Source organism: Convolutriloba macropyga, chromosome 4, assembly GCF_964194025.1.
Source record: "Convolutriloba macropyga chromosome 4, txConMacr16.3, whole genome shotgun sequence".
Classification (NCBI taxonomy): Eukaryota; Metazoa; Xenacoelomorpha; order Acoela; family Convolutidae; genus Convolutriloba; species Convolutriloba macropyga.
Genome location: NC_134471.1, coordinates 57,523,196 through 57,547,720, shown reverse-complemented (window position 1 = coordinate 57,547,720; position 24,525 = coordinate 57,523,196). Strand labels below are relative to the sequence as shown.

General features: G+C 34.5%; 1 protein-coding gene across 1 annotated transcript in view; it reads left to right on the top strand.

Annotated features, from left to right (window-relative positions):
- LOC142338552 (uncharacterized) overlaps positions 1–24,525 on the top strand; it is a 72,107-nt gene that overhangs the window by 36,401 nt on the left and 11,181 nt on the right. Inside the window, exons 4-8 of the mRNA XM_075388343.1 lie at positions 2,459–2,564; positions 7,798–7,988; positions 16,504–16,643; positions 19,702–19,870; positions 23,228–23,346. Coding sequence (XP_075244458.1) covers positions 2,459–2,564; positions 7,798–7,988; positions 16,504–16,643; positions 19,702–19,870; positions 23,228–23,346 — 725 coding nt within the window. The remainder of the gene's footprint in view (positions 1–2,458; positions 2,565–7,797; positions 7,989–16,503; positions 16,644–19,701; positions 19,871–23,227; positions 23,347–24,525) is intronic.

The following is a 24,525-nucleotide window of genomic DNA, read 5'->3' as shown; positions in this document are numbered from 1 at the left end:
ATCACATAGTTGACTTTTATATTTACTTTCATTAGGCTACTTAGAAATTAGAGCTTGGTATTGCAAAGCCATTGACACTTCTGATAGAAGTCATATGTAGAGTCCCGAGTTGACCCCTATGGCAACCATATCCAAGAGCTTCATATGTTTCCATACCTTTATAATATTAATAGGACCTTATAATATTATAAGGCATTGTAAAAAATTATTGTAACTTCCACATCGATTGTATCCCTAAGTGCGGCCTGTGCTGAACAATTTGCTGCTAGTACTGAAATAACTATAGAAATTTCTGAGCTACGGAAATTCAAAAAAAGCCAGATCAAATTAAAATGAAAACTGTGCTAATGCTCATAATTCGAGAAAAAAGATAATGAAAATTCAATTGTTTTCTAAACTCGTAAACTTTGAACGCTTTTTAGACTTTCCCAACTCATTTCCTCATGAAGAGGGTTTAATTTTGTGAAAAGTTTGTATATATATATATATATATATATATATATATATATATATATATGTGTATACAAAAGACGCTTCAATTCATATAGTTTTTTTTACAAAAATCGTATGTACAATTGTACAAAGAGATGGAAAAGTAGGTATAGTGCAAATAAACTCATTAATATGTAGAATGAAAAAATTGTCTGAAGATACTTGTTATCGCTCGAGGAAATTGGAAATATTTCCGTCATGATTTTATTTGAGCCTAATACTTCGTTTTTGGAATTTTGGTGAGCATCGGTTCAGCTAATATATCATGGCCGATGCAAAGTCCAAGTTTTTGGACAGGGGCAGGGCACGTGTATTTAATTACGTATTTAATAGGGCACGGAGTTTTAAAGCAAAGATCTCCATTTTTTGAGATTCTCATGTTTCATATGAAGAAATCTTGAATATTAGGCAATAATATTTTACTTTAATAAAAAAGAGTTCTACAGGAAAAAAGTAGTTACTTTTATAGAAAAGAAATATGAAAGGTTTGACTTTAACTGTGATGCCGGACCGTGTATATATAGTCAATGATGTCAGCTTCATATTGTTTCCATACCCCTATAATATTAACAGGACTTTATATAATCGTAAAGCACTTTTAACAATTGTGGTAACTTCCACGTCGTTTCTATCCCTCAGTGCGGCCTGTGCTGAACAACTTTCTGCGATTACTGAAAAAATTATAGAAAATGTTGAGCTAAGGAATTTCAAAAATGGCAGATCACTTTAATATTAAAACTATGCTAATGCTTATAATCCCAGAGGAAAGTTAATGAGTATTCAATTGTTTTCTAAATTCGTAACCTTTGTTTAAGTTTTAGAATTTCCCAACTCATTTGCTCATAAAAAAGATTGAATTTTGTGAAAGATTTATATATATATATATATATATATAAATCTTTCACAAAATTCAATCTTTTATATATATATGTATATATATATATATATATATATATATATATATATATATATATATATATGTATACGGAAGACGCTTCACATGATATAGTTTTTTTTACAAAAATCATACGTATAATGAGATGGAGATGTAGGTATAGTACAAATAAACTCATTAATGTGTAGAATGAAAAAACTGCCTGAAGATACTTGTAATCGCTCGAGGAAATTGAAAACAGTTCTGTCATGATTTTATTTCAGCCTAAACATTGTTTCTGGAATTTTGGTGAGCATCGGTTCAGCTAATAAATCGTGGCCGATGCAAAGTCCAAGTATTTGGACTGGGTCAGGGCACGTGTCATGCCATTGTTGGAGTATGATAGCAAAGATCTCAATTCTTTGAGATTCTCATGCTTCATATGAAAAAATCTTTAATATTAGGCAATAATATTTTACTTCAATAAAAAAGCGTTTCATAGGAAAGAAATAGTTATTTTTATAATAAAGAACTATGAAAGGTTCGACCTCAACTGTGATGCCGGACCTTGTATATATAGTCAATGTTGTCAGCTTCCCTGCAGCGCTGCTGACGCTACTCTCCCAATTTCAAATAACGAATTCAGCATGTCTTTGTGTTTTCAAGTTTGATCTTGTTTGATCTTTTTACTGTTTATGCCCCCAACCCAGTAACTCCCCCACTTACTGAGCGCGCGCCATCACATAGAAAACCATTTTGTAAAAATATGGCAAGTGCACCGTGTGGGGGGAATAACATGTATCCCCTAAACTCAGGGTATTTGGGGCAAAATCTCAAGAACAACAATATAAACTGTCAGTAAGTAAAATAAGCCGCATGTTAAAAAACTGTAAGTCTGAAGTGCTCTCATAATAATTGTTCAGGTAAACGTCACTAAAATTGGGAGTCACTGAGTTATGACACTTCTAAAAAGCGTGAAACTTTGAAAAGCCAGAAATTTGCAGTAGTACAAGTTACAATGCCAGATGTTTTTATGAGTTGCCAGAAAAAGCTCAGTGTTTTTGTCTTCATCATCGATCGTTTTCTTTTCAGATGCTGGGGATTTGGAAGAGGTGAACATTACTGAAACTACAAAATCTTCAGAAGACGGATTGGTTAATGTCACAATAATTCACGCAGCATTCGACTTCATTTCAGGGTGTGATCTATTAACCCTTCTTATTCACTATTATTCACACATATTAATTTCTTAAATTTTAGAATTATAGCCGTGTGAAAATGCTGCGAAAATGAAAAACTTAGCCCTCATTTAACTCTCGGGTAAATGAAAAACTGATAAAAAAAACTTTAAGGAGAGTTGAAGTTTTACGCCTTTTACCTCTTTTGTCTCGGTCTGGAAATGATAAAGTTTGGACAAATTTGATCTAACAAAAATTTGTTGGCACATAATTCTTACGACTGGAAAAATTTCTTTATTTAAATTGATGTTTTAAATATGGTTCTGATTGAATATAAACAATAATCGCGCAAATTTTAATTGTTTAGGGAGTTGAAACCAGTATTTGAAATGTGAAAAAGGGAGAAAAGTGAAATTTGTTTTATATCACTAAAGCGCAATTTTTGCGGGGAAGAACATCAAATTGCAAAGGTCTCATCAACAATAGATTCATTTTTTCATGTTTTTTAGTGGTAATTTTTTTTAATTGTTCGCAAGAGATATTCTGCGGCCAAAATGTGTGACAGAAAAGAAAAGCTGATAAACAATTTCATTAAAGATCAGAAGAAAAGGTTCACAATAATATCATCAAAAAGAACAGTAATCACAATAAGAATCAAAATATTAGAAAAATACTAAATGAAAATGATAAAAAAAATCAGTAATAAAAACAATGAATTGTGATAAAAAAAAATTGGAAAGGAACATAAACAAGCTTTTCATCACAAAGTTGCCATTTATTTGAAATCATTTTTTTATTCAAAAAAGTTTTTTAATGTCAAATTTCTCCAATTACATTGAACTCAACGCCGGCTTTTTTCAAATTTGAAAACTAGATAAAAACACATTTCTCCAAAAAAAGTCACCGTGTTGATAAAGCAGTGTAACAGAAAAAAAATTCTAATGCCGAGGCCGACTAACTGGATTGTTTGATGACTCTCAGACATCTAAAGGAGGGCTGTGGTGTCCACTGTTCTCGTTGGCTGTTGGAAACTCAAATTGAAATTTTGATATGATTCAAAAAATCAAACAACGCCAAAAGAGTAAACAATAAACGAAAATGATTACTGAAAGAAACCAGAATTCATCTATTAGATTAGAAGGTCCGCAGTCTTATCTTTGTAACCAATTTCAACAAAATAATTGATACTGTCCTCTATCACAAAATCTCCTTTGAGCTACTACTTCAGTTCATCTCCTTTCACGTAAAATTTTTCAATACCAATTTAAAGTTCAAATGAACAATCAGATGACCTGAACATTGCTGAGTTCTATTAAAACTATTCAACTAAAACAAAACTGTATCAGACATCTGACGCTAAAATTATTCTTTCCGTCATCCTCATAACTTATGGCATTGGCCATTGTTGGAAGTGTACTGTCATCCCGTAGTGTACTGGAACTGTACTGGCACGCACGAACTACTGACCAAGATTTGATCATGCTGGTGTAAATAATTGAGAATAACATTTTTTTTATATTTGGTCCACCTCAGAAAATCATTATTGCAGCCACTCAACTCCTCTTTTTTGTTCGACATATATTCGATTCGCTCATTGACTTTGCACACCCTGTTTCCTTTGTCTCGTGCCTATTTACACTACTTTAGGAACCATTGCTGATTATGTATGAGCATTATTGGCTCATCAAAAATTTCTCACAGCTCACTTTGCAATTTACAGCAATTGAATAAAAGTCCACAAAATCTAAACACTACTTTTAATATGTTTACTCGAACTGTAAAATTGTCCATGAGGTTTTGATATAAATCTTAAATCACGCATAGAGAGACAATTCAACAGCCCCTTCAGTACTGCTCAATATCCGATTTGGTAGTTGAACCTACAGACTTTTATTGTTTATCCTACCCACAACATCACAGATTCTACTTAACCATTTAACTGATAACAATAGCTCAACAATTTGGGTTCAACTTATCGTTTTAAGAGTATTCGAAAAAAAAATATTTAAAAGTTTCATCAACTTGTTCTGCGTAACAGGCATATCTAAAAAAGTTTCTTGATTACAAGTACTGGTATTCTCTCAGCCCCTCGACAAATGTCTATTGAGTCACATTACAACAATTTTTTGCTTATCCGTATTGTCATGTTACAATCAATGGGACAAAAAGAAGCCATTAAAACTAATTATATAACTCTATGGATCAGTGATTGAACACATGAATTCTGAAGAGATTTCAAGTTGCCGAGGCTTGGTTCTTCCCGGAGGTTGGATGGGCTGCAAGGTTTGGCCCAAAACAAAACCAATTGTGTGGCATGGCTAACAAAATCTCTTTGCCAAAAATTGTTCTTCGGCATGCCACTCAGATTGTTCCCTGATGGTAGCAACCCCCTTTCGTGCATCCAGAGCCTCCGTGAGAAGCCAAAACTGTGACCATCACCTGCAAACCTGCAAATGATGCATCCAGCCTCCGTGAGAAACCAGAACTGTGACCATCAGCTGCAGATCTGATTTGTTCAGCCCGCACTAACATCTTCGCAGAATTCAGTAGCCAGAGAAACGCTTTCATGTCTCTTTCTCTTGATCATGTTGCCAATTTCCAGGCTCAAAAACGTAAGGCCTAACCTCTGAAATGCCATTCTCTAAACTTCAATCTTTCGTCAACTCATTTGGCTCTTCCAGGGGTTATCTTAAAAATGGAACCTGTTCAGTACGCGTTGTCCGCCTTACTGCTAAGATCTAATAAATCAATTTTTTTTATTGCAGACCCAACAAGTCAAAAGTTGAGCCTTGATTCTCGAAAACGCTTGCCTTCAGGTTCCCTATGTGCTCCGCCTTCTACAATAGAAGTCGGACTAACAGTCTCTACTACCTCGTTGAACCAATGAAAAGTGTCTCTCAACACGTGAAATGGCGCGAATACTGTTCTGCGTTGAAAAAAAATCTGAAGTTATTGCCATATAAGACAATTTTATTAGAAGCTCTGCCTCTACAAATTGCAGATTTTCTTGTTAACCATATGTGTTACACTCATTGACTCTTGTGTTTTCCTTGCTTCTCTCAACTGTTGGACTTTGCTCAACAATTAGATCGTGCGTACTCTCCCTGATAGCACTTTCTTCTTTTCTTTATTTCCAAGCCTCTCGGTTTCCTCCATCGACAAGCAGTTATTGGAATTACGTTTCCACACTACAACTTTTTGTGTTGCTTTGAGTGTTAGAAGACACATCTCATTCAAAATTTTCAAATATCACCGCGATTTGCTCTTGCTCGGTACCATGATGACATTTGAAGTTTAGGCTTCTCCTATCGTCACCTATAACGGCTTTTAGAGTCCAATCTTTCTGTCTCGTCCCAAAATCTCTGTTTTTCTCCATTTTTGGCAGAAACTGTTTCATGCTGATATACCGCAACCTTATTTGTTCTGGAGCTTCCCAATGAATTTTACTGATTTTTCACGGCTTTTGTTGGTCTTCACCATCTTGTTACCTGGTCTCTCTATATTTGGTCTTTCTTTTAGAGTTGGCATTGCTTGCTCTCCGTCCTTGCCCCATGATCTTGTTGTTCCACAGTGGTTTCATCTAATAAAACTTCCTCGCCTACCCTCACCTACTGCTACTTCTTGTAGTCTCGCCTGAGAAGAGTTCTCAACCTGTAACTCCTGCTTGTGTGAAAATCACTGACTCTTTCCGGTGAGACCTAAATATTTGCTGCTGTTGAACAAATACTTGCCTCCCTGCGAACATTATCCCTGTTCTTTCCCTAAGACTCCAACTCTCATACTTTTGCTCCTCGAATTTGAAAGGAAAACAATTGGAACTAGGAAAACTGCAAAAAACACACTCTCTTCTTCTATCTTTCGCTCTCAATTTTGATCTCTCAACTCTACAAGACACACTCAAAACCGCCACTTGCCGAGTGTTTTTCTACACTTCAGACCGCTAACTGCCAACACTCCTATTCTCACTTGCTCTCACTCAGTTTTTCTCTGTACCAGACCGATACCTATTTCTTTTTTTCACTACTCTCTTTCTCTCTCTTTATCTCTGTCTCTCTCTCTCTCTCTCTCTCTCTCTCTCTCTCTCTCGCTGCCCTGTCTCCCAACACTAGTGATCTTGGCAAAGTTAGTGCATTTTTGTCACCTAGAAAGTTGATACATTTTCCAAACTCAGCCCTACCTTATTATCGTTCTTGTGCATGTCCTTCCGCGTTCTATTTTCTATAACAAAGAGAAGATGAATGACATCAATGTTACCATTAGGGTGTTAGGTCACAGCTAACTCACGCTGTTTCTATTTATCGGTCAAGCTCAAAGGGTTCCTTCGTTGTCACTCAAGTGGAACCCTCCTCTCCTCTACTTCGTCGCTTTTCCGACAAAATTCAATTTTCAATTGCAATCAAGCCAGTCCTCGAATCAATCCAATCATCGCCACTTCATCGCGAAGTCTCTCCCGCCTATCAAGGAGGTCTACTCTAGGGTTTGTAATAAGCTTAGGCTGACTAGATGGTGCCCGACTAGAACCAAAAACCCTAACAAATTTAAAGGTGGTCTGATGTTTCTCAGATTTCTAATCATAGGCAAAGCTTGTTATGACTTCAAATGAACAATCAAATGACCTGAACGCCTTCTTTTTACATTGCTGAGTTCTATTAAACTAAATCAAAAGCAGCATCAGACTTCTGTGGATACCAATTATTCATTCCCTCATCGTTTCAACTCAAGATATTGGCCTTTTTTAGAAGTTTAGTGTCACCCCAGTTATGTTTCTTGCCATAATTTCCCCAAAATTCCAACGGAGAATATTGCCCGTGGCACGTACTAACTCCCTACCAAGTTTGACCACGATGTGGTAAATAACTGAAAATAACAAATTTAAATTGCCAACTTACTAAGAGTGTGTTTGTATTCGATTTCCAAAATCAATGTTCTATCTCTTTAATAGACACTCTGCGATCAAAATACGGTTTTCCAAATTCTAAAAGCAGATACAAGCCAAAAACTTTTCAAAAATTGATCTCTTCTACACTTTTTACTTCCTTCCTAGATTCAAAAAACAAAAAAAAATGCATTCTATAACATATTTTTTCGGTTTTGTAAGTAACAATCGTAGACCATTCCCTTCAGTGAGGTTCACAAATGTTTATCACATTATAACTCTTAACTCTGCTCCCATTGTTCTTTAAACCCAATATACAAAATCTTTTGGACTGAAAGTGACATTGATTCTTCACTCCACGATTTTCTTCAATTTAGATATGAGTTGCTTCTCTATCGCTGGGACGGCAGAGATTGGATTGAATACAACTCCACCTCCTTCACTGGAAGTGACAAAGCCCGAGAGTTCTCGCTCTATCTTACCCCAGGAGTTGTCAACAGAATCGACTTCAAAGCTGTTACTTACTGCCGCCGCCCTCCCCTTGTGGCGCAGGAATATTTTGTTCCAGGTATCATTTAAAGTGTCGCCTTTTCGTTTGCACTCTTCATTGTCAACCCGTAAAATTTAATACTATTAAAACTTGTATCATCGCACCTTCATTTCCTAAAAACCCGTGTTGACGAAATTTGTTTTTCACTTGTAAGAAATCGTCGTTTTTTAATCGTTTTCATTAGACAAAAAACGATCAAAGCCTTTACGTGGTAATCGTTGTTTTGTTCGTTATTTCGTCGTTATTTTTATGTAGGAAATGATACTTTTTCAAAAAAACGACGAAAAAACGATCCCCGCTGGGATTCGAACCGTTGAACTCCTGATACATTTACCTGATGCACTGACCTCTGCGCTATCAGGCCAAATTAATTTTATGCCAAAACGATCTAATACAGAAAAAATAGTTCACGAGCAATTAAACGACGAAAAAACGATCAAAAAACGACGATTTCTTATAAAAAAAAACGACGTAAGAAACGACAAAAAAACGACGAAAAAACGATTAAAAAACGACGATTTCAATTGAAAAAAAAACGACTTAAGAAACGACAAAAAAACTACGAAGAAACGATCATTTCTTACACTTAAAAGACGACTAAAACGACGAAAACTAATGAAAACGAAGAAAACGACGACAAAACGACGAAAACGATGACAAAACGACGAAAAACGACAACTTCTTACAAAAGATTGTCGTTTTTTGGTCGTTGTCCTCAACACCGGTATGGTACATATTAATAATTCTTTTTGAGAACAAATTTTGTTGTAATTCTATAATTGTATAATTAAGTTCAATCTATAACTTAAACAAGGCGGCTCGCTAATGTGCGTACGCACATAAGGTTCCGACCCCGCTCATCCACATTCTTGAGTTAATTTGCTACCAAATGATGAAGAGTTAGAAAACCTTCAACAATATACATATCATTAAATAAACAACCAATGGCATACAATAATGCCACCCTAGAGGGCCGATGAACGTTAAATTATTTTTAATAGGACAACTAGAAAGGACAATAATAAATATCAAACAACAAACATTATTTACGACCAAAAATCGGTGGCTATAATAAATAAAATCATAACAAAATCAAACTCGCATCAGATAAAACCTAAACAAAACAATTTGACCTATAATTCTTTTGAAAAGATAGGAGACCTGTCCTCAATGCAACTGGTTAACTGGTCGATCAAAAAGAGCAACGAGGTGCAAAGTTCAAAAATACTTTTCCATTTTTGAAAACAATTATTTTACCATTATTAAGGTCATTTAGATATCAGCTGAAATTACTAAAACGTTCGTTGATATCTCCATAGGAAGCAATTAAAACATTTCATTATCCAATGTTTAGTTGCGCGAAATTACAAAGCCAATGGAACCTACGGTTAATGTTATAAATTAAAAAGAAAACAAAAATCCTATAAAATAAACAAATATAAAAAAAATCTCAAATGTTTTACGAGATCTCGTAGTAACAGTAGTAATAAAAAGAGAAACAAACGTTTGAAGCTAAAACCTTCATAGATATTAAAATACTTTTCACTGGAAACGCGTTATGACCTGTGTTTACAGAGACTGAGCTACAAATCAACCGAAAAACGTTTTAAAAAAATGATGAAGCTCAAAAACCAAAATAAACTTTTGAAAACAAATATTTACAAAAATTATAGCAGACTTAAATTTTCAACAATCAACATTGAATTAAATTGTGATACTCTGGATGCCAAATTGGCCTGTAAATAATGAGACTAAGTCACGACCCTGCAAAATAACAAATAAATAAAGAAGCCAAAACTTCAAACAATTTTACGAGATCACACTATTTGAGGCACTGTAATTATAAGATCAAACCTGCAAGAACCGTAGGTTGTCACTTTTTTTTCTTTTGTTTCATTTTAACATCAAAAAGTTTTCCTTATAAAAGGACTAAGAAAAGATGAAAACAAAAAGAAAGCCAAAAACTTAACAGTTTAAAAATCTCGAAAAATTTTTGTAAAATCAATAGTCGAAGCCATATGTCTCAACGTATAACCGAGCGCAAAAAAAAACGTAAGAATCAACCAAAGTAATTGGGGTGTATAAATAGTGAGATTGAGTTACATGGTTACAAAAATGAAAGCAAAAATTATACAGTTCGAAAAAAATGTTTTTCTTAATCGAATTTTAATGTCATTAAAGCAAACACCTATAAACTGAAATCTTTAACTAGGTTGAGTTATACGTCCTGGGGAAGCAATTGAGACCTATTGTTATCAGGTATATGGCGTACAACAACAAAAAAAGACAAACAAATGCAAAATAAAAAAAAGTCCATTGAAATTTTGCGAGATAAATGTGTCTCAGCCCAAAAAGCATAAACTATATAACTAAAACAATTACCATATCCATATACGCTTTGTTCCCAACAATGTGTGTTTTCTATAGTTTTCCTTAGTTTGACTTGCGAATTTTAAGATAATTTGACAAGGCAACGAAATGAACTAAAAAAATAAGCATTTATGCCCAAAAATGAAACAACTTGAAAACGCGTTGTATGAAGTAGAGACCAATAATTGAACATAAAACCGTTACAAAAACTATTTTATGACCAACAAGAAATCGCTTTCTGCATTGTTTTATTGAGTCCGCAACCGAAGATAAGAGAAAAAATATAAAAAGTATTGGCAAAGTTCAAAAACTAACCGATATTTTCTTAAAACAATTATAATCAAAGTTAAAACAGACATTAGATAACAACTGAATGATTTGCGTAGATTAATTTATCACTCCTAAGAAATATCTCGATCTTCGAATGGGGACAATAAGTTGTTGAACTACAAAAATATAACAAAAGAAAGCAAAATTCAAGAAAAAAATTAAATTTTTTTAACGAAAACAATTGGTCAGAACCACTGAAACCATGAGCTTTTTCTGAAAACGTAATATAATCTCGTTACTTCTTGTTTTTTTAAAATAGTATCTGTCATTCATTGAGCCCTGATCTGAATTTCTTGTAAGTAAATAAAGTTTACATAAAAAACCTCTTCATAGCGGAAGAAAAAAAGTCGCGCCTCATTAAAATCTAGAAAAACTTTTCTTGTTAGGATCCATGACGAGATAATGATCAGCCCAGATATTATTGCCCAATCTAAAAAATACTCATTTGTTCAAATGGTTGCGAAACAGAGCATTTTTCAACAAAATTTTTCGGGTTTTCAAAAATAAATTTGCAATTTGTGTAATTATCGAGTTTTAATTTGCAAAAAACTGGCGAAATAAAAATTCCAGAAGACTCTCAAGGCCAACGGGTATAAAACTAGCTTGTTTGTTAGCTTAAAAAGAATACGGCAGCAGTCTTAAGGTATCTACTCCCAGCAAATTTAAAATGATTGGGCTAAAAAAGCGAATTTGTTCAAGAAAAAAGTCGAATTTTGACAAATTTAGCAAAAATTCCAGCCAAAAAATTCGGATCGAAGAATTCAGCAACCCTTCTCTATTTTTAGAGATGAAATCAATAACGCTACAGTAAAAAATTGAACAAAAATTAGCAAAATTGACGAAAATTAGGTCAAACTTACCGAAAATTTGAATAAAAACAGCTGAATTACGTCACATATTCACAAAACTTTAAACCTCGATAACTCCCTATAAAAAGCAAAAATTGAAAAAACCTTTTTAATTCCTTATTCTACGCTGGACGGGCTTTTTAATGATACCACTCACAACTCTCTACAATGATTATATCGATCGGCCAAATTTGACTGAACAAAAAAAACCCATTTGATTATATAGTTCCTCCCCCACTAAAGTGGGTCGGAACAACTATTGTGTTAAGAATAACTTGAATCTTAATGGGGTCTACCTTCAAAAGAACCACTCATTGCTATGTTACAATCTTTTCTACAGTTCTCTTAGAGAGATTAAAAGGCTGATGCCCGCGTAGCAGCTCGAGATGTTCGTCAGAATTTCAAAGCGTGTCACGGAACCCCGCTGGAAACACGCATTTTATTAGATTCTACATTATGTAAACGTTCGTGGCATTTCAAGTATTTGCCATGAGCATAGGCGAGTTCTCGTATAGAGTAACTCGCATCATCCCAGTTTGTGGTTCAGAATTAAGAAATCGCTTCTGATCAGACCGTACCAGACCGAAGTGACCTCTGATCAGACACTCCCAGACCAAAGTGACCTCTGATTAGACAAGTTACAGACCGAAGTGACCACTGATCAGACAAGTTACAGACCGAAGTGACCACTGATCAGACAAGTTACAGACCGAAGTGACCACTGATCAGACAAGTTACAGACCGAAGTGACCACTGATCAGACCGAAATTAGACCATTATCCAGATTTTCGTTCGACCCTTGTCCGGAGAAGTTCTAGGCCATTGTCCGAACTAAAGTTTGCTCACAATTGTCACTGGTCAGACCAATTGTCACTTTTTCAGACTGAGATAATCTCTGATTATACAATAATGTTCACGCATTTTGCTCCATACCATCGATCATTTCCAACAACGATAAGAACTCAGAATACAGTGCGCTCGAAATTGAACCAGATCCTACCGTGTGGGAGGTAACTTTTTATGTGTAAGTAGCTTATGATGTCTAGCTACATATACAATGAACATTTAACTGATATACTTTTCCTTTTTAAATCCATCTCAAATTTTTAACTCAAGACTACCTTTCGGAACTTTTCCGTTTGTCCTCCCAGCTTAGTGGTTGCATGATATTTCCAGCAACCAATCGCACCGGGCGTTTCGTATTTTTACATAAGGTTAACCAGTTAATAAGTGTCCTGTAGTGACTGGAGAGTAGGTGCGTGCTATACGGGGGGGGGGGAGTGAGAAACTATTATGCGCTCGAAACAGCTTCTGTTCAGACTAGTGTGTACTCGAAAGCACCTCTGATCACATCATCCCAAATCGTAGTTACCGCTGATCAGATAAATTGCAGACCGTTGTCCAGAATTTTGCGCGCTTGAAGACTTTTTCAGACCATGGAACACGAGTGCATGCGCAGGTGTTCTCTTGAACATGGTCTCATCAGAGGTCTGGTCATTTCAGATGTTCTGATCGGAAGATTTTATGATCACTTCGGTCTCGGCCACTCCAAGCTCCACAAACTCCCTTTATTTCATTAATACTGACTGGAATAATTTTTTTTTTCATTTCTGATTATAATGCTGTCTTTTTATAATGATAATTATATCATAGTTTTATAATGAATATAATAATTATTATAAAATATAACATTTTAAAAATTAATTGTGTGAAAATATTAAAAAAAAACATTTTACGTAACAATTGAAACCACACGTCCTTAAAATGTGCATACCATACAACAACTTTGGGACCATACAACACCACGGAAATCGATGAGAGACAAAGTGAAAAAACGGAAAAATGAGGAGCATCTGGGATTTAGGCAAGTAACAACATAAAAAATTAGATCACATTTGTAACTTTATGATAGCACTCAAATGAAAGAAGAAGGAAAAAGGAAGTCAAATTGCAGCGAGTGCCTTAAAAATCCCTCTCAAAAACTCGCTTTTCCGCTCCCTTTACTACTCCATCCAAATTAAATTCAACACTCTAATTATACTTTTTATAGGCTGAAAAGCGGAGAACGCGTGAAGCTATAGCACACATGAACCTTTTTCCTACATATGGCACTTTTTCCTGCCAAGTTCGTTTTCTCAGAGAACAAACTTTAAAATTTTAGCATGTAAAAACAGAGACTTGGCGAATGTGCGAATTTTTGCTAAAAATTTTCATGCTAACGCAGTCCTTTGGACTGTGAAAAATTTCCTTTAAAAATTTAATCAATCTCCAAACTATATGAAAAATCAGTATCAGTTTTGATCTTCATAAAAATGATTATGGGATCCAGCTCTTGAGTTGTCCTCCTCTTGTTGCCCGATAAAATTGGTTACCCTCCAGTTTTTCCAAGCTTCTAATTTTTAGACAAATGAAACCATAATCGCATATGATTGGAGTGAGTTTGAAGAAAAATCCCTGAGTTTTCTTTAAGTTGTTCCTCAGGGGCCGTGAAAAAATTGATTCAAAGACCTTATTCTCAAATTGAGGGCGTTATTAGGGGCCTGAAGACCGAATGGAGTAACCCCTTATTATTGAAGTTTGCTCATTTTCAGAGCTAATAGGACAAAAGTACTGGCGTGTCATTTAATAATGACAAAGCAAAAGATGTTAGAAATCTCGCTCTGTTGTCAATTTTGCCAAGCCTTGCAAACAAGACATACGTCTATTCAAGGAGCAAACACATTTTCATTAAAAAAAGTTTTTGAAACAAATATGTTGGAACAAAAAGTTGTTTGCTTGTTTGTAGAAATAACAGGAGATATCGTACCCGTATGGGCAAAAGTCTATCATTCTTTTTTTTCTCCTCAGATTAGGCAGAATCACTTTTCAGAGAACGTGGGGTATCTAAACCATACTCGCAGTCAATTTAAATTTTTTAGCTTCCAAACAGCTCAAGTTTTGAAATCTTGAAAGCAGCATGGCAATTTTTTTGATTGAAACCTAAACTAGTGCAATAGAAACAAAATCGCGTCAGCAACAATTTCACATGTTGTCCGGCATTTTAACAAATTACCGCCTAACTGTTTTGTATTTATCTCAAACCCAACGATCAGGGACTGACATTTTTCTTCAATAAAAAATGTCTTTCAAAAGTATCTGGTATGAGTAGAGAATGGGATTAACGTAATAATATAGAACGTAAATGCTTAGAACTAAAACGTTTTCCCTGAATGTTTTTTATGTTTTATAAAATTGCTCCAATTTAATGCTCAAGTCTTAACCATTTTACAGAAGTATTTTTAATTGACAAACAGCTGTGAATTTTTGAGCCAAATTTTTCTCTAAAATTTCAAGTTTTGGACACAAAACAAACTGAAACAGTAATGTTCTGATTATCATGTACTCTTTTTTCAAAAACCGATGTTAAATGTTTCCCGAAAAAAACGGCAATAACTAATTTGCCTATTGGTGCACACTATTGTTTTCTTGACATTTTTGTGACGGATTATAGTCAACAATTTCCTTATAATAGCTGTAGAACTTTATGCCCACAAAGATTAGTTACCCTTATTTCCGAGGCTAAAAAATGTGAGGAAAACAACTTTCACGTTTCTCAAGATTTTAATGTACTAGAATTGCGCAAAAAGCTATGCACAGTTGTTCTCTTTAGTGGATATCAAAGATATCTTCTCATATATTAAAGGTCATATTTTTCCTTCTCTCAGTTTGAAGTAAATAAAAATACGTTATCGTTTTTTGTGGATACTCCACACATCGAAGAGACAAAAAAATAATAATTTCTTATCTTTTGATCTAGTTATTATGTGGAACTGCTGAAAAACTTTACTTTTTCCGTTCAATTTTCTCTAACCAAATAATTAATCTGTTGTCGTGTCTATCTGCCTGAGGGCAATTTTTGTTCACTATTTAATGATTGTTTATCATTGTATGCCAGTGAAAATTTCAAAAAATATATTTGAGAATGACCATTTTTTTCATTTTCAGTATAATTGTTATGTGATACGCTGTATGGATGATACAGATGCCGGTAGCCAGGCAGTTGTCAAAACATTTGTTCTCTAAAGCTTTTATGAAATTTCTCAAAAAAACTAAAACCATTGCTGAGGATAAATTTTTAATTGGCCCAGTATCAATCTCTGCGCCCTTCCGTTCACGTTGATGGACCTACATGAACATTATTCACACCAGCCATCCTGCTGGACATTGATGTCGGGAGAAGAGTTTCGAGGTCGGAGACGGAGGTCGGATTTGCTGCAATTCAAGGAGCCGCAATTTAAGGAGCCGCAATTCAGATGGCCGCAATTCAAATTAATTAGATGCATGCGACAAACTCAAAAACTATAACTCAAAATCATAGTTATAATCATATAGTTATAATCATAGTTTCAGAGCCTATTAATTGAATTCTTTCGCAGAACAAGTTCTGCAAATTGATATAAATTCATGTATATCGAAAACGCGTGTATTTTTAATTACGATCAAAACAGATAGCGAGAGAGAGAGAGAGAGAGAGAGAAAGAGACGCGAGATAATTGGCTCTTGAGCAAATAGAAGCGCGAAGACGCGGGTATTTATGTACGCTATGCGCATATCAAAACCAGGCGGCATTTTAATATGCCCATAACCAGGGCAGACAGAATTTCTTTATGCCCAGACCGCAAACCGAATTAACAAAATTCATGTTCAGACAAAAGTCAGTTGATGACTCATCTTGTCTTACTAAAATCATACTAAACAGTGAAATCTCGGACCTGAACATAGTAATGGGCCGCCTAAAAATCATTATGATTGATTTTCTGGTCCAGTACTGAATCTCTCTGACGATGCGCTCCGGGTAGTTACATAGTCTTGGTCATATTATGATAACTGTTGTAAAACTAATTTCAGTTATAGTTACAACTTCTTCAGGAAAAACTTACACTTGCATATTTGAAGTAAAATTTGGCAATTTTTGTGTGTATTTCTTAGTTCTGTTTCTTTTTCAGGTGGAGCCTATATCAAATCCGCCGATGTAGTTTTCAAGAACTCTGAAACTCTATGTGTGATCTGGAAGGCTCTCCTCACAAAATTCATTCAAATGCGGTTGACTCAAAATGGAAATACAGTCGCGGTTCACAGCAAACAGGCAAGGAAAATTTCTTGATCTTGAAGGACTTTCTATGTGAAACTAAAGACGTTTTAACTCTTTTTTGAGGAAAGAGGAAGTGCAAACTTAATGCAAAGATAACTCAATCTCAAGTCGGCTAAATTAACAAAACTTCCCCTTAATTTTTTTGAAGGAAACGTTCAGTTAACAGCTCTAACAAGCATAAATAAAACATAACAGGACATGTCCTGAATTACAATCAAAACAATTTAATTACCTAATGGCTTAAACCCCAGTACTTTTCCAGCAAACTTATTCTTTGACAGTAAAAAAAAACCCGCAACCCTATATTCCCAAAAATAAACCTAAAAACATTTTAAAAAGGTTTGAGTGAATTAATTGAGTGAAAATAGTCAATAAAAACATTTTACGTAACAATTGAAACCACACGTCCTTAAAATGTGCATACCATACAACAACTTTGGGACCATACAAAAACACGGAAATCGATGAGAGACAAAGTGGAAAAAAACGGGAAAATGAGGAGCATCTGGGATTTAGGCAAGTACCGAAATGAAAAATTAGATCACATGTGTAACTTTATGACAGCACTCAAATGAAAGAAGAAGGAAAAAGGAAGTAAAATCGCCGCGAGTGCCTTAAGAATCCCTCTCAAAAACTCGCTTTTCTTCTCCCTTTACTACTCCGCCGAAATTAAATTCAACACTCTAATTATACTTCTGATCGGCATTGAAAAGCCGAGAACGCTTGAAGTTAGCTACATATGATCCTCTTTCTTATATATGGTACTCTCATCTGCCAAGTTCATTTTCTCAGAGAACAAACAAACTTTAAACTTTTAGCATGTAAAAACAGAGACTTGGGAAACGAGGGAATTTTTGCTGAAAATGTTCATGTTAACGCAGTCTTTTGAACTGTGAAATTTTTCCTTTGAAAATTTAATCAATCTCCTAATTATATGAAAAATCAGTATCTGTTTCCATCTTTGTAAAATTGATTATGGAATGCAGCTCTTGAGTTGTCCTCTTCTTGATATCCGATAAAATTGGTGACTCTCCGGTAAAATCCCTCCAGTTTTTGCAACCTTATAATTTTTAGACAAATGAAACCATAATCACATATGATTGGAGTAAGTTTGAAAAAAAAATCCCTAAATTATCTTTGAGTTGTTCCTCAAGGGCCGTGAAAAAAGTGGATTGAAGGCCTAATTCTCAGAATGATGGCATTTTTAGGGGCCTGAAGACGGAATGGAGTGAAGCCCTTATTATCGAAGTTGCTCATTTTCATGGCTAAGAGGACCAAATTATTGGCGTGTCATATAATATTGACAAAGCAAAATATGAGAAACTTCGCTCTGTTGTTAATTTTTCTAAGCCCTGCAAAAAAGTCATACATCTGTTCAAGGAGCAAACACATTTTCATAAAATGAGTTTTTTGAAACAGATATGTTGGAACAAAAAGTTTTTTGTTTGTTTGTAAAACAATAACAGGAGATATTGTATCCGTATAGGCAAAAAGCATTCTTTTTATTTTTTGCCGCCCCACAGAGTACGCAGAATCACTTTTAAGAGAAATTGGGATATCTAAACCATACTCGCAATCAATTTAATTTTTTTGGCTTCCAAACAACACAGGTTTTGAAGTCTTGAAAGCAGGATGACAATTGAAACCTTTTATTGAAAACCTAGACTGGTGCAATGGAAACAAAAATCACGGCAGCAAAAATTTCACATGTTGTCCGGCAATTTAACAATTTACCGCCTAACTGTATTGTCTTTATCTCAAACCCAACGATCAGGGACCAATATTTTTCAACATTAAAAAGTGTCTTTCAAAAGTATCTGGTATGAGCAGAGAATGGAGTTAACGTAATAATCTAGAAAATAAATGCTTACAACTAAAACGCTGTCCCTAATGCTTGTTATGTTCTATGCAATTGCTCCAATTTAACGCTCAAGTCTTAATCATTTTACAAGGAGTTTTAATTGACAAACAACTGCAAAGTTTTGCGCCAAACTTTTCCATAAAATCTCAATTTTTTGGACATAAAATAAACTGAAACAGTAATGCTCTGATTGTCATGTACTCTTTTTTCAAAAACCGATGTTAACTGTTTTTGGGAAAAAATTGGAATAACTAATTTGCAAAATTGTATGCACACTAGTTTTCTTGACATTTTTGTCATGGTTTATAACTACATCTACAATAGTTGTAGAACTTTATGCCCACAAAGGTTAGTTGCCATCATTTATGAGGTTAAAAAATGTGAGTAAAAAAACTTTCACGTTTTTCAAGATTTTAATGTACTAGAATTGCCAGAAAAGCTATCCACAGTTCTCTTTAGTGGATTTCAAAGATAACGTCTCATATATTAAAAGTTATATTATTCCTTCTTTCAAGTTGAATTGAATAAAGATACGTTATCATTTTTTGTGGATACTCCACAGATGAAAGAGACAAAACTAAAAACTAAAATAATAATTTCTTTTCTTTTTATCTAGTTATTATTTGGTACTGCTGAAAAATTTTCTCTAGCCAAATAAACAACCTTTTATCGTGTCTATCTGCCTGAGGGTAATTTTTGTTCACTATTTAATGATTGGTTATCATTCTATCCCAGGTGAAAATTGCAAAGAATATATTTGAGATTGACCATTTTTTAATTTTCAAAATAATTGTTATGTGATAAGCTGAATTGATGATACAGATGCCGGTAGCCAGGCAGTTTTCAAAACATTTGTTTTCTAAAGCTTTTATGAAATTTCTCAAAAAACCAAAACTATTGCTGAGGATAAATTTTTAATTGGCCAAGTAAAATTTAAGTAGCCCTGCACAGAATGAATGATAAAACTGAAGCAAGCTGGTTGATAAGAATCCAAATTTTGAAAAAAATGGAGTGGAAAACAAAAACGTTTTTATCAGCCATTTTGCGTAGGACAATTTAATTTGTCATTAATTCAGATCGTGTATTATACTGCACCGCAATTTTATCAGTGCGTTTACTGACAACAATCAAGCAAGAAGTACTGCTGTTAACAATAATACCAGACAGTAAAAATCGGGGTAAACTTTTAAGGTCTCAATTTCCGCAACTGCTGGAGTATCATGTCTGGACATAGGAGCCAATGTGGACACTTCCACAGATGCTCTACTGGAAGTGGATGCTCTCTTCAGTGAAATTATCCAAAATGGCGCCGAAATCCAAAAGCGCAATAGTGCACCGTCCAAAACTGTCAACTTTACAAGTAAGATCAGTTATTAACAGTCAGAAACAACTTCACGCACAGGCTGAGGTTCCAGACCAAAATAACTCCTAATCAGAGGTTACTTTAAAAAGAGCAAAATATGAGCACTTTGCTTTATAGAGCAAAATATGAAAAGAATGAACCATTTTGAAGGGGTTTTATTTTAAAAAAATGGGCAGAGCCCTCGTGTTTAATTTTCCCTCCCATTTATTATGACCGCATTGTAAATGCGGGAACAATACTATTTGACCGCTATTATTGAGGACACATTTGGAGGGTTAATAAAGGTAAATCGGTTTCATTTTAGATATGATTATTATTGATTCCAATATGCCACTAGCCCATCATGGCATTTATATTAAAAACGTAGCGAAAAACTGAAAATCAAATCACAACCACCCGCTCATCGGGAGAAAGTTATACAATTCAAGCAAATTTGAATAACTCAAAATAGTGGTAAAAAAAGCTCAAAAAAGGGGAAAAATCATGTTTTCACTCTAACACGTTACTTTGAAGAATATATTAACTTTTTTTTGTTATATTTCCCGGCATTGTAACAGCTGGTTTCCCACTAGTGATAGGGAAAACTATACACCGCCCAATTCGTTCCAAAGTCTACGAATCAATCCGGATTTTAAGTTTTACAGCTATCTTTTGTAATTGTATATCCGCTAAATTACTCCCATTATCTTAAAAAATCAAAAATAGGAACCCAATTGTGCTATGGGAGCCCAAAGTTTATGCAGGGTTTCTGTTCTATTAAATCGGCGGTTAAATGACATAAACTTTCCCTGTAACAAATATTTCAAGGCTCAATTAGTTTGCAGAAACGATACACAATAACCAATCATAGAAGAATATTATTAAAAAAAAGACACAGTAACTAGTGATTTAGGGTTCAAGAACATTTAGGAAAACCAGACATAGTATCATATAATTTGATGCTGAAAAAAGGTTACGATTACTGCACCGATAGTATTTTGATTAGTTTTTTCACTACTCAATGTAATTATAATTCAATTTATTTTCCTTTGTTCCACAAAAAACCACAAAAGATTGTATATAGCTGGTTAATTTGAAGACACAAGTCACCGAGGAAATGCCGAAGCAATAACAAATTTGCTCTCTTCAATCTCATCGGGCGCATTTTTAGCTTCGCTCTGATTTTTTGTGTTTTTGCCCCCACGCAAGCTCAGCTCCAAGAAAGATATTCAAATCTTTGTTTTTGAAACTCAACATTGAATAATTTCCATCTTTTAACATGCATTTTGTTTGTTGAAGGCTACCTATTTTAATTAATTGCGTTGTCTTTAACAAAAATTGTATTCAACGTTCTTTACAGAGCCACTACTCTTACATATTCATCATCAAAAGTCATCATCAACTAAGAGACTTCTGACCCAATATAACAAGTAGCATGTATTCAAAAGTCATTCTAGCTCACCAAAAATATCCAAATCTTTCCCGTATCTAACTCCAAGTGCGTTGCAGTACTGGGCCAGTATAAATGTAATTCCTCCATCATTACTGAATCATAGACTGCTTGATGTCTTATTTTACAATGGTCAGACTTGGGCCAAGTGCAAAAAAATTACTTATGTGGATCGACCCTACGATCTCCCTCTCTCTAGACGTTTCTGCTCCTTAGTGTGCCACCATGACTTTGGACGTTTGTCTTTTGCCGTTAAAATGCCGTTAAAATGCTTTTGAAAGAAGCAAATTCCAAGCGAGAAAGCGAGCAAAGTATATTACGTGGGACACTTGCATTTACAATTTCAAAGTACTGATTTACACTTGGCGTTCGGTACTGGTTTTCACAGCGGAATCAGCTGCGATCAAATTTTTGTACGTTCGTTTCAGTTCGTTTGCTCGAAAATTGAGCAAAGATATACCTGATTAGCCCATAACAGATCAAAACAACATCTGATCACACCAATTGCAGATCGTCGTCAAGACTTTAGATCAACCCAGGAGCACACTTTTTTCCAATCCTTTTCCAGACTTTAGTGCCGGCCAAGAAATAAGTCTGGAGAAAAATTGTTGGAAAATTAACAAAAAAATATAAATTTACAATAAAGTTTGTTTTCGCTCATTGTACACACTAAAAAAGATACTTAATTTTCACTAATTCACTTCATCTTCACATTAAAAATTTAGAAATACTTTTGTTTTAGACCAACCTCCATGAAAAGTACAATAAGTTTTTACTATAACAGCGGACGTAAATTTACCTAAACTACTTGACCTTGTCTCAAATTTTGTTAGTATTTCATTTTAAAAGTTAGGGTAAGATTACCCTAACTTACCATCAGCTTACAGAGACGTTTGAGTACATTAATTGTGAAGGTAAAAAGATAAGGTATGTTGATGTAAAATTAAGGATCTTGTTAAGGCAGGGCGAGTTTCACTTTTACTGTAAGTTTGAGGTAAAGTTGGTGTATGTTTCAGCTCAATTAAGTAAATAATGATTTTTCGTAACAGTTGAAGTGAATTCTAACTTTTCAGGTAATGATTATTTGGTGGGTAGACTCTGATAGGACCTTCAAGCATTTGAAGGTACCCCCCGTACCTAACTTTCAGAGAAATTCAGTACTGAAGCAGAATGTTTCTCAGGAATATATCAAACTTTATCAAACTTTTGTACGTTGAAACGGTTTGTGTGTTTGAGGAGAAAAACTTTTCGCTTAAAGAACATCTCTGTTAATACCGTCAACACGCCAGTCTGATATGATTTATAAACCATTGTCGAAACTTTAGTGCGTTGAACATTATTTTCAATCCATGTAATTTGCGCGCAGAAGTTTTATCGTGTTAGATCTGCTAACTGACTTCCCTAGTGATCCAAGAAATTATATTCTTCCAAGAATCTTGCTATCAGTCTAGCAAGGGAATGCATACTTCTTGCAAGCATCTTACAAGATTCTTGCAAGGTTTTGAATCAGAACTGAAAATTTTTCCATGGGTTTCAGTTTTCTTACTTGTTTAATAAACCATAATCTGTTTCATAGGTATTTTCTGAACCATTACTACCCTGATGTATTTTTTGACTGGATTGATATATCTTACAAGTTTTGAATCATCTTGCATTATTATTGCAATATTTGAATCCGCTGATCGCTAGGGTTATAACGTCTTTCTATAACGGAACTCATAATCTCAAATTATCTTATGACGCAATTATATTAGAAAATTGATGAATCCAGAATTAAGGTACCTCGTAAGAAGATGTAAAATCTTCGGTTATCTGCTCAAAATTCCTCCAATCACCCACCCCTTTAATCATTCATTCTTTTAGTAAGAGCTCGAGGCCGAAACTACGCTATAAAATTCTCATCGACGCGTTTTGAAATCTTTTAGCGATGAGCTTTGTGTCTGGTACCTTTACATGCAATTATGCCGACAGCAACTGCTTGCTCGACCTGAATGTTTCAATGAATTTGACAGACATTGAATCTGGAGCCTACTTCAACTTGACTGTAAGTACGAATGATCCAAATAACACCTTACTGCATTTAAGGATCTACGAAAGTTGAGTTCCTAGTCCAATCTTACTTATGATCAGACCATCAAAAAACTCACGGGGAGGGCAGTGTAGTGCGCAGAAAAGAACAGAATCTAAAGGTTAAGTCGCCAGTTGAAGCTCCATCATGACTGATTTTCAACGAGCCAAAGTCTGATCATAAGTAAGGCAACAGTAGTAATTAATAAGTATAGGTGCGAAACCCTGTGACCAGATTTCTGGCGCTTTTCCCTCATTTTGAGAATTAGAAGTGTAAAACTGATTAAAGATGGTTTTTGTTTGATGATTTTTGTAAGGTGTATAATTTGATAACAATTTTGTAAGCTTTGCTCTTTTTTTCTAGATAAGAGCGCGTCCATTTTATTGCTTGAAAAAAATTTAATGGTTTGAAGATTTTCTCTTTTTATTGAAGTTACATTAGGATAAACTTAAATTAGAAAAAATCATTAGGATAGTTGAAGAGCTACTGTTGAAAAATTGTAGTTGAATATTTTTTGTGGGAAAAATTATAACTTAAGATAATTACATCTTAACAGATTTTAAAACATAACTAAAAGAAGTAATTTCAAGGCATACTTTTGTACCGCATCTAGAGTTTGAACAACAATATGAACCTAGTTTTACTGTGAACCATCCTATTCAACTTATTTTATTTTAGTATTACTTCAACTGTCTTGATTTATTCTTAAGAAGATTTTCCGAAACGCAGTAATTTTGTTTTAACAATTTTTGTTGCTAAGATATCGCAGGTGTTCAGGCAAATTTATCTTGATCTACATTCAATTTAAATCAACTTGTTCAAACAGTAATTTAAAAACAAATTTGATGTAAAGTTAATGTGAGTTCGTACGATTTCACGCTAAACTTGAGAATTCATTTTCAGGTTAAGGTAACAAGGTTATAACCTTAGTATGGTGTTACTGATATCTGGTTGCGCATCCAGCTCAAGGCCTTAAAATCGGTCTGTCAAGATAACCATTCGACTTGAAAGAATATTTCAAGATAACCACTCAACTTTCAAGAATTTTGCAAGATAATGAACTTTAGATCAAAAAGGTCGTACATCAAGTGATTTAGATTTTTTTAAGAGCGATAGAAATTTGCTAAATTTGAATGTACACATATATTGAACATC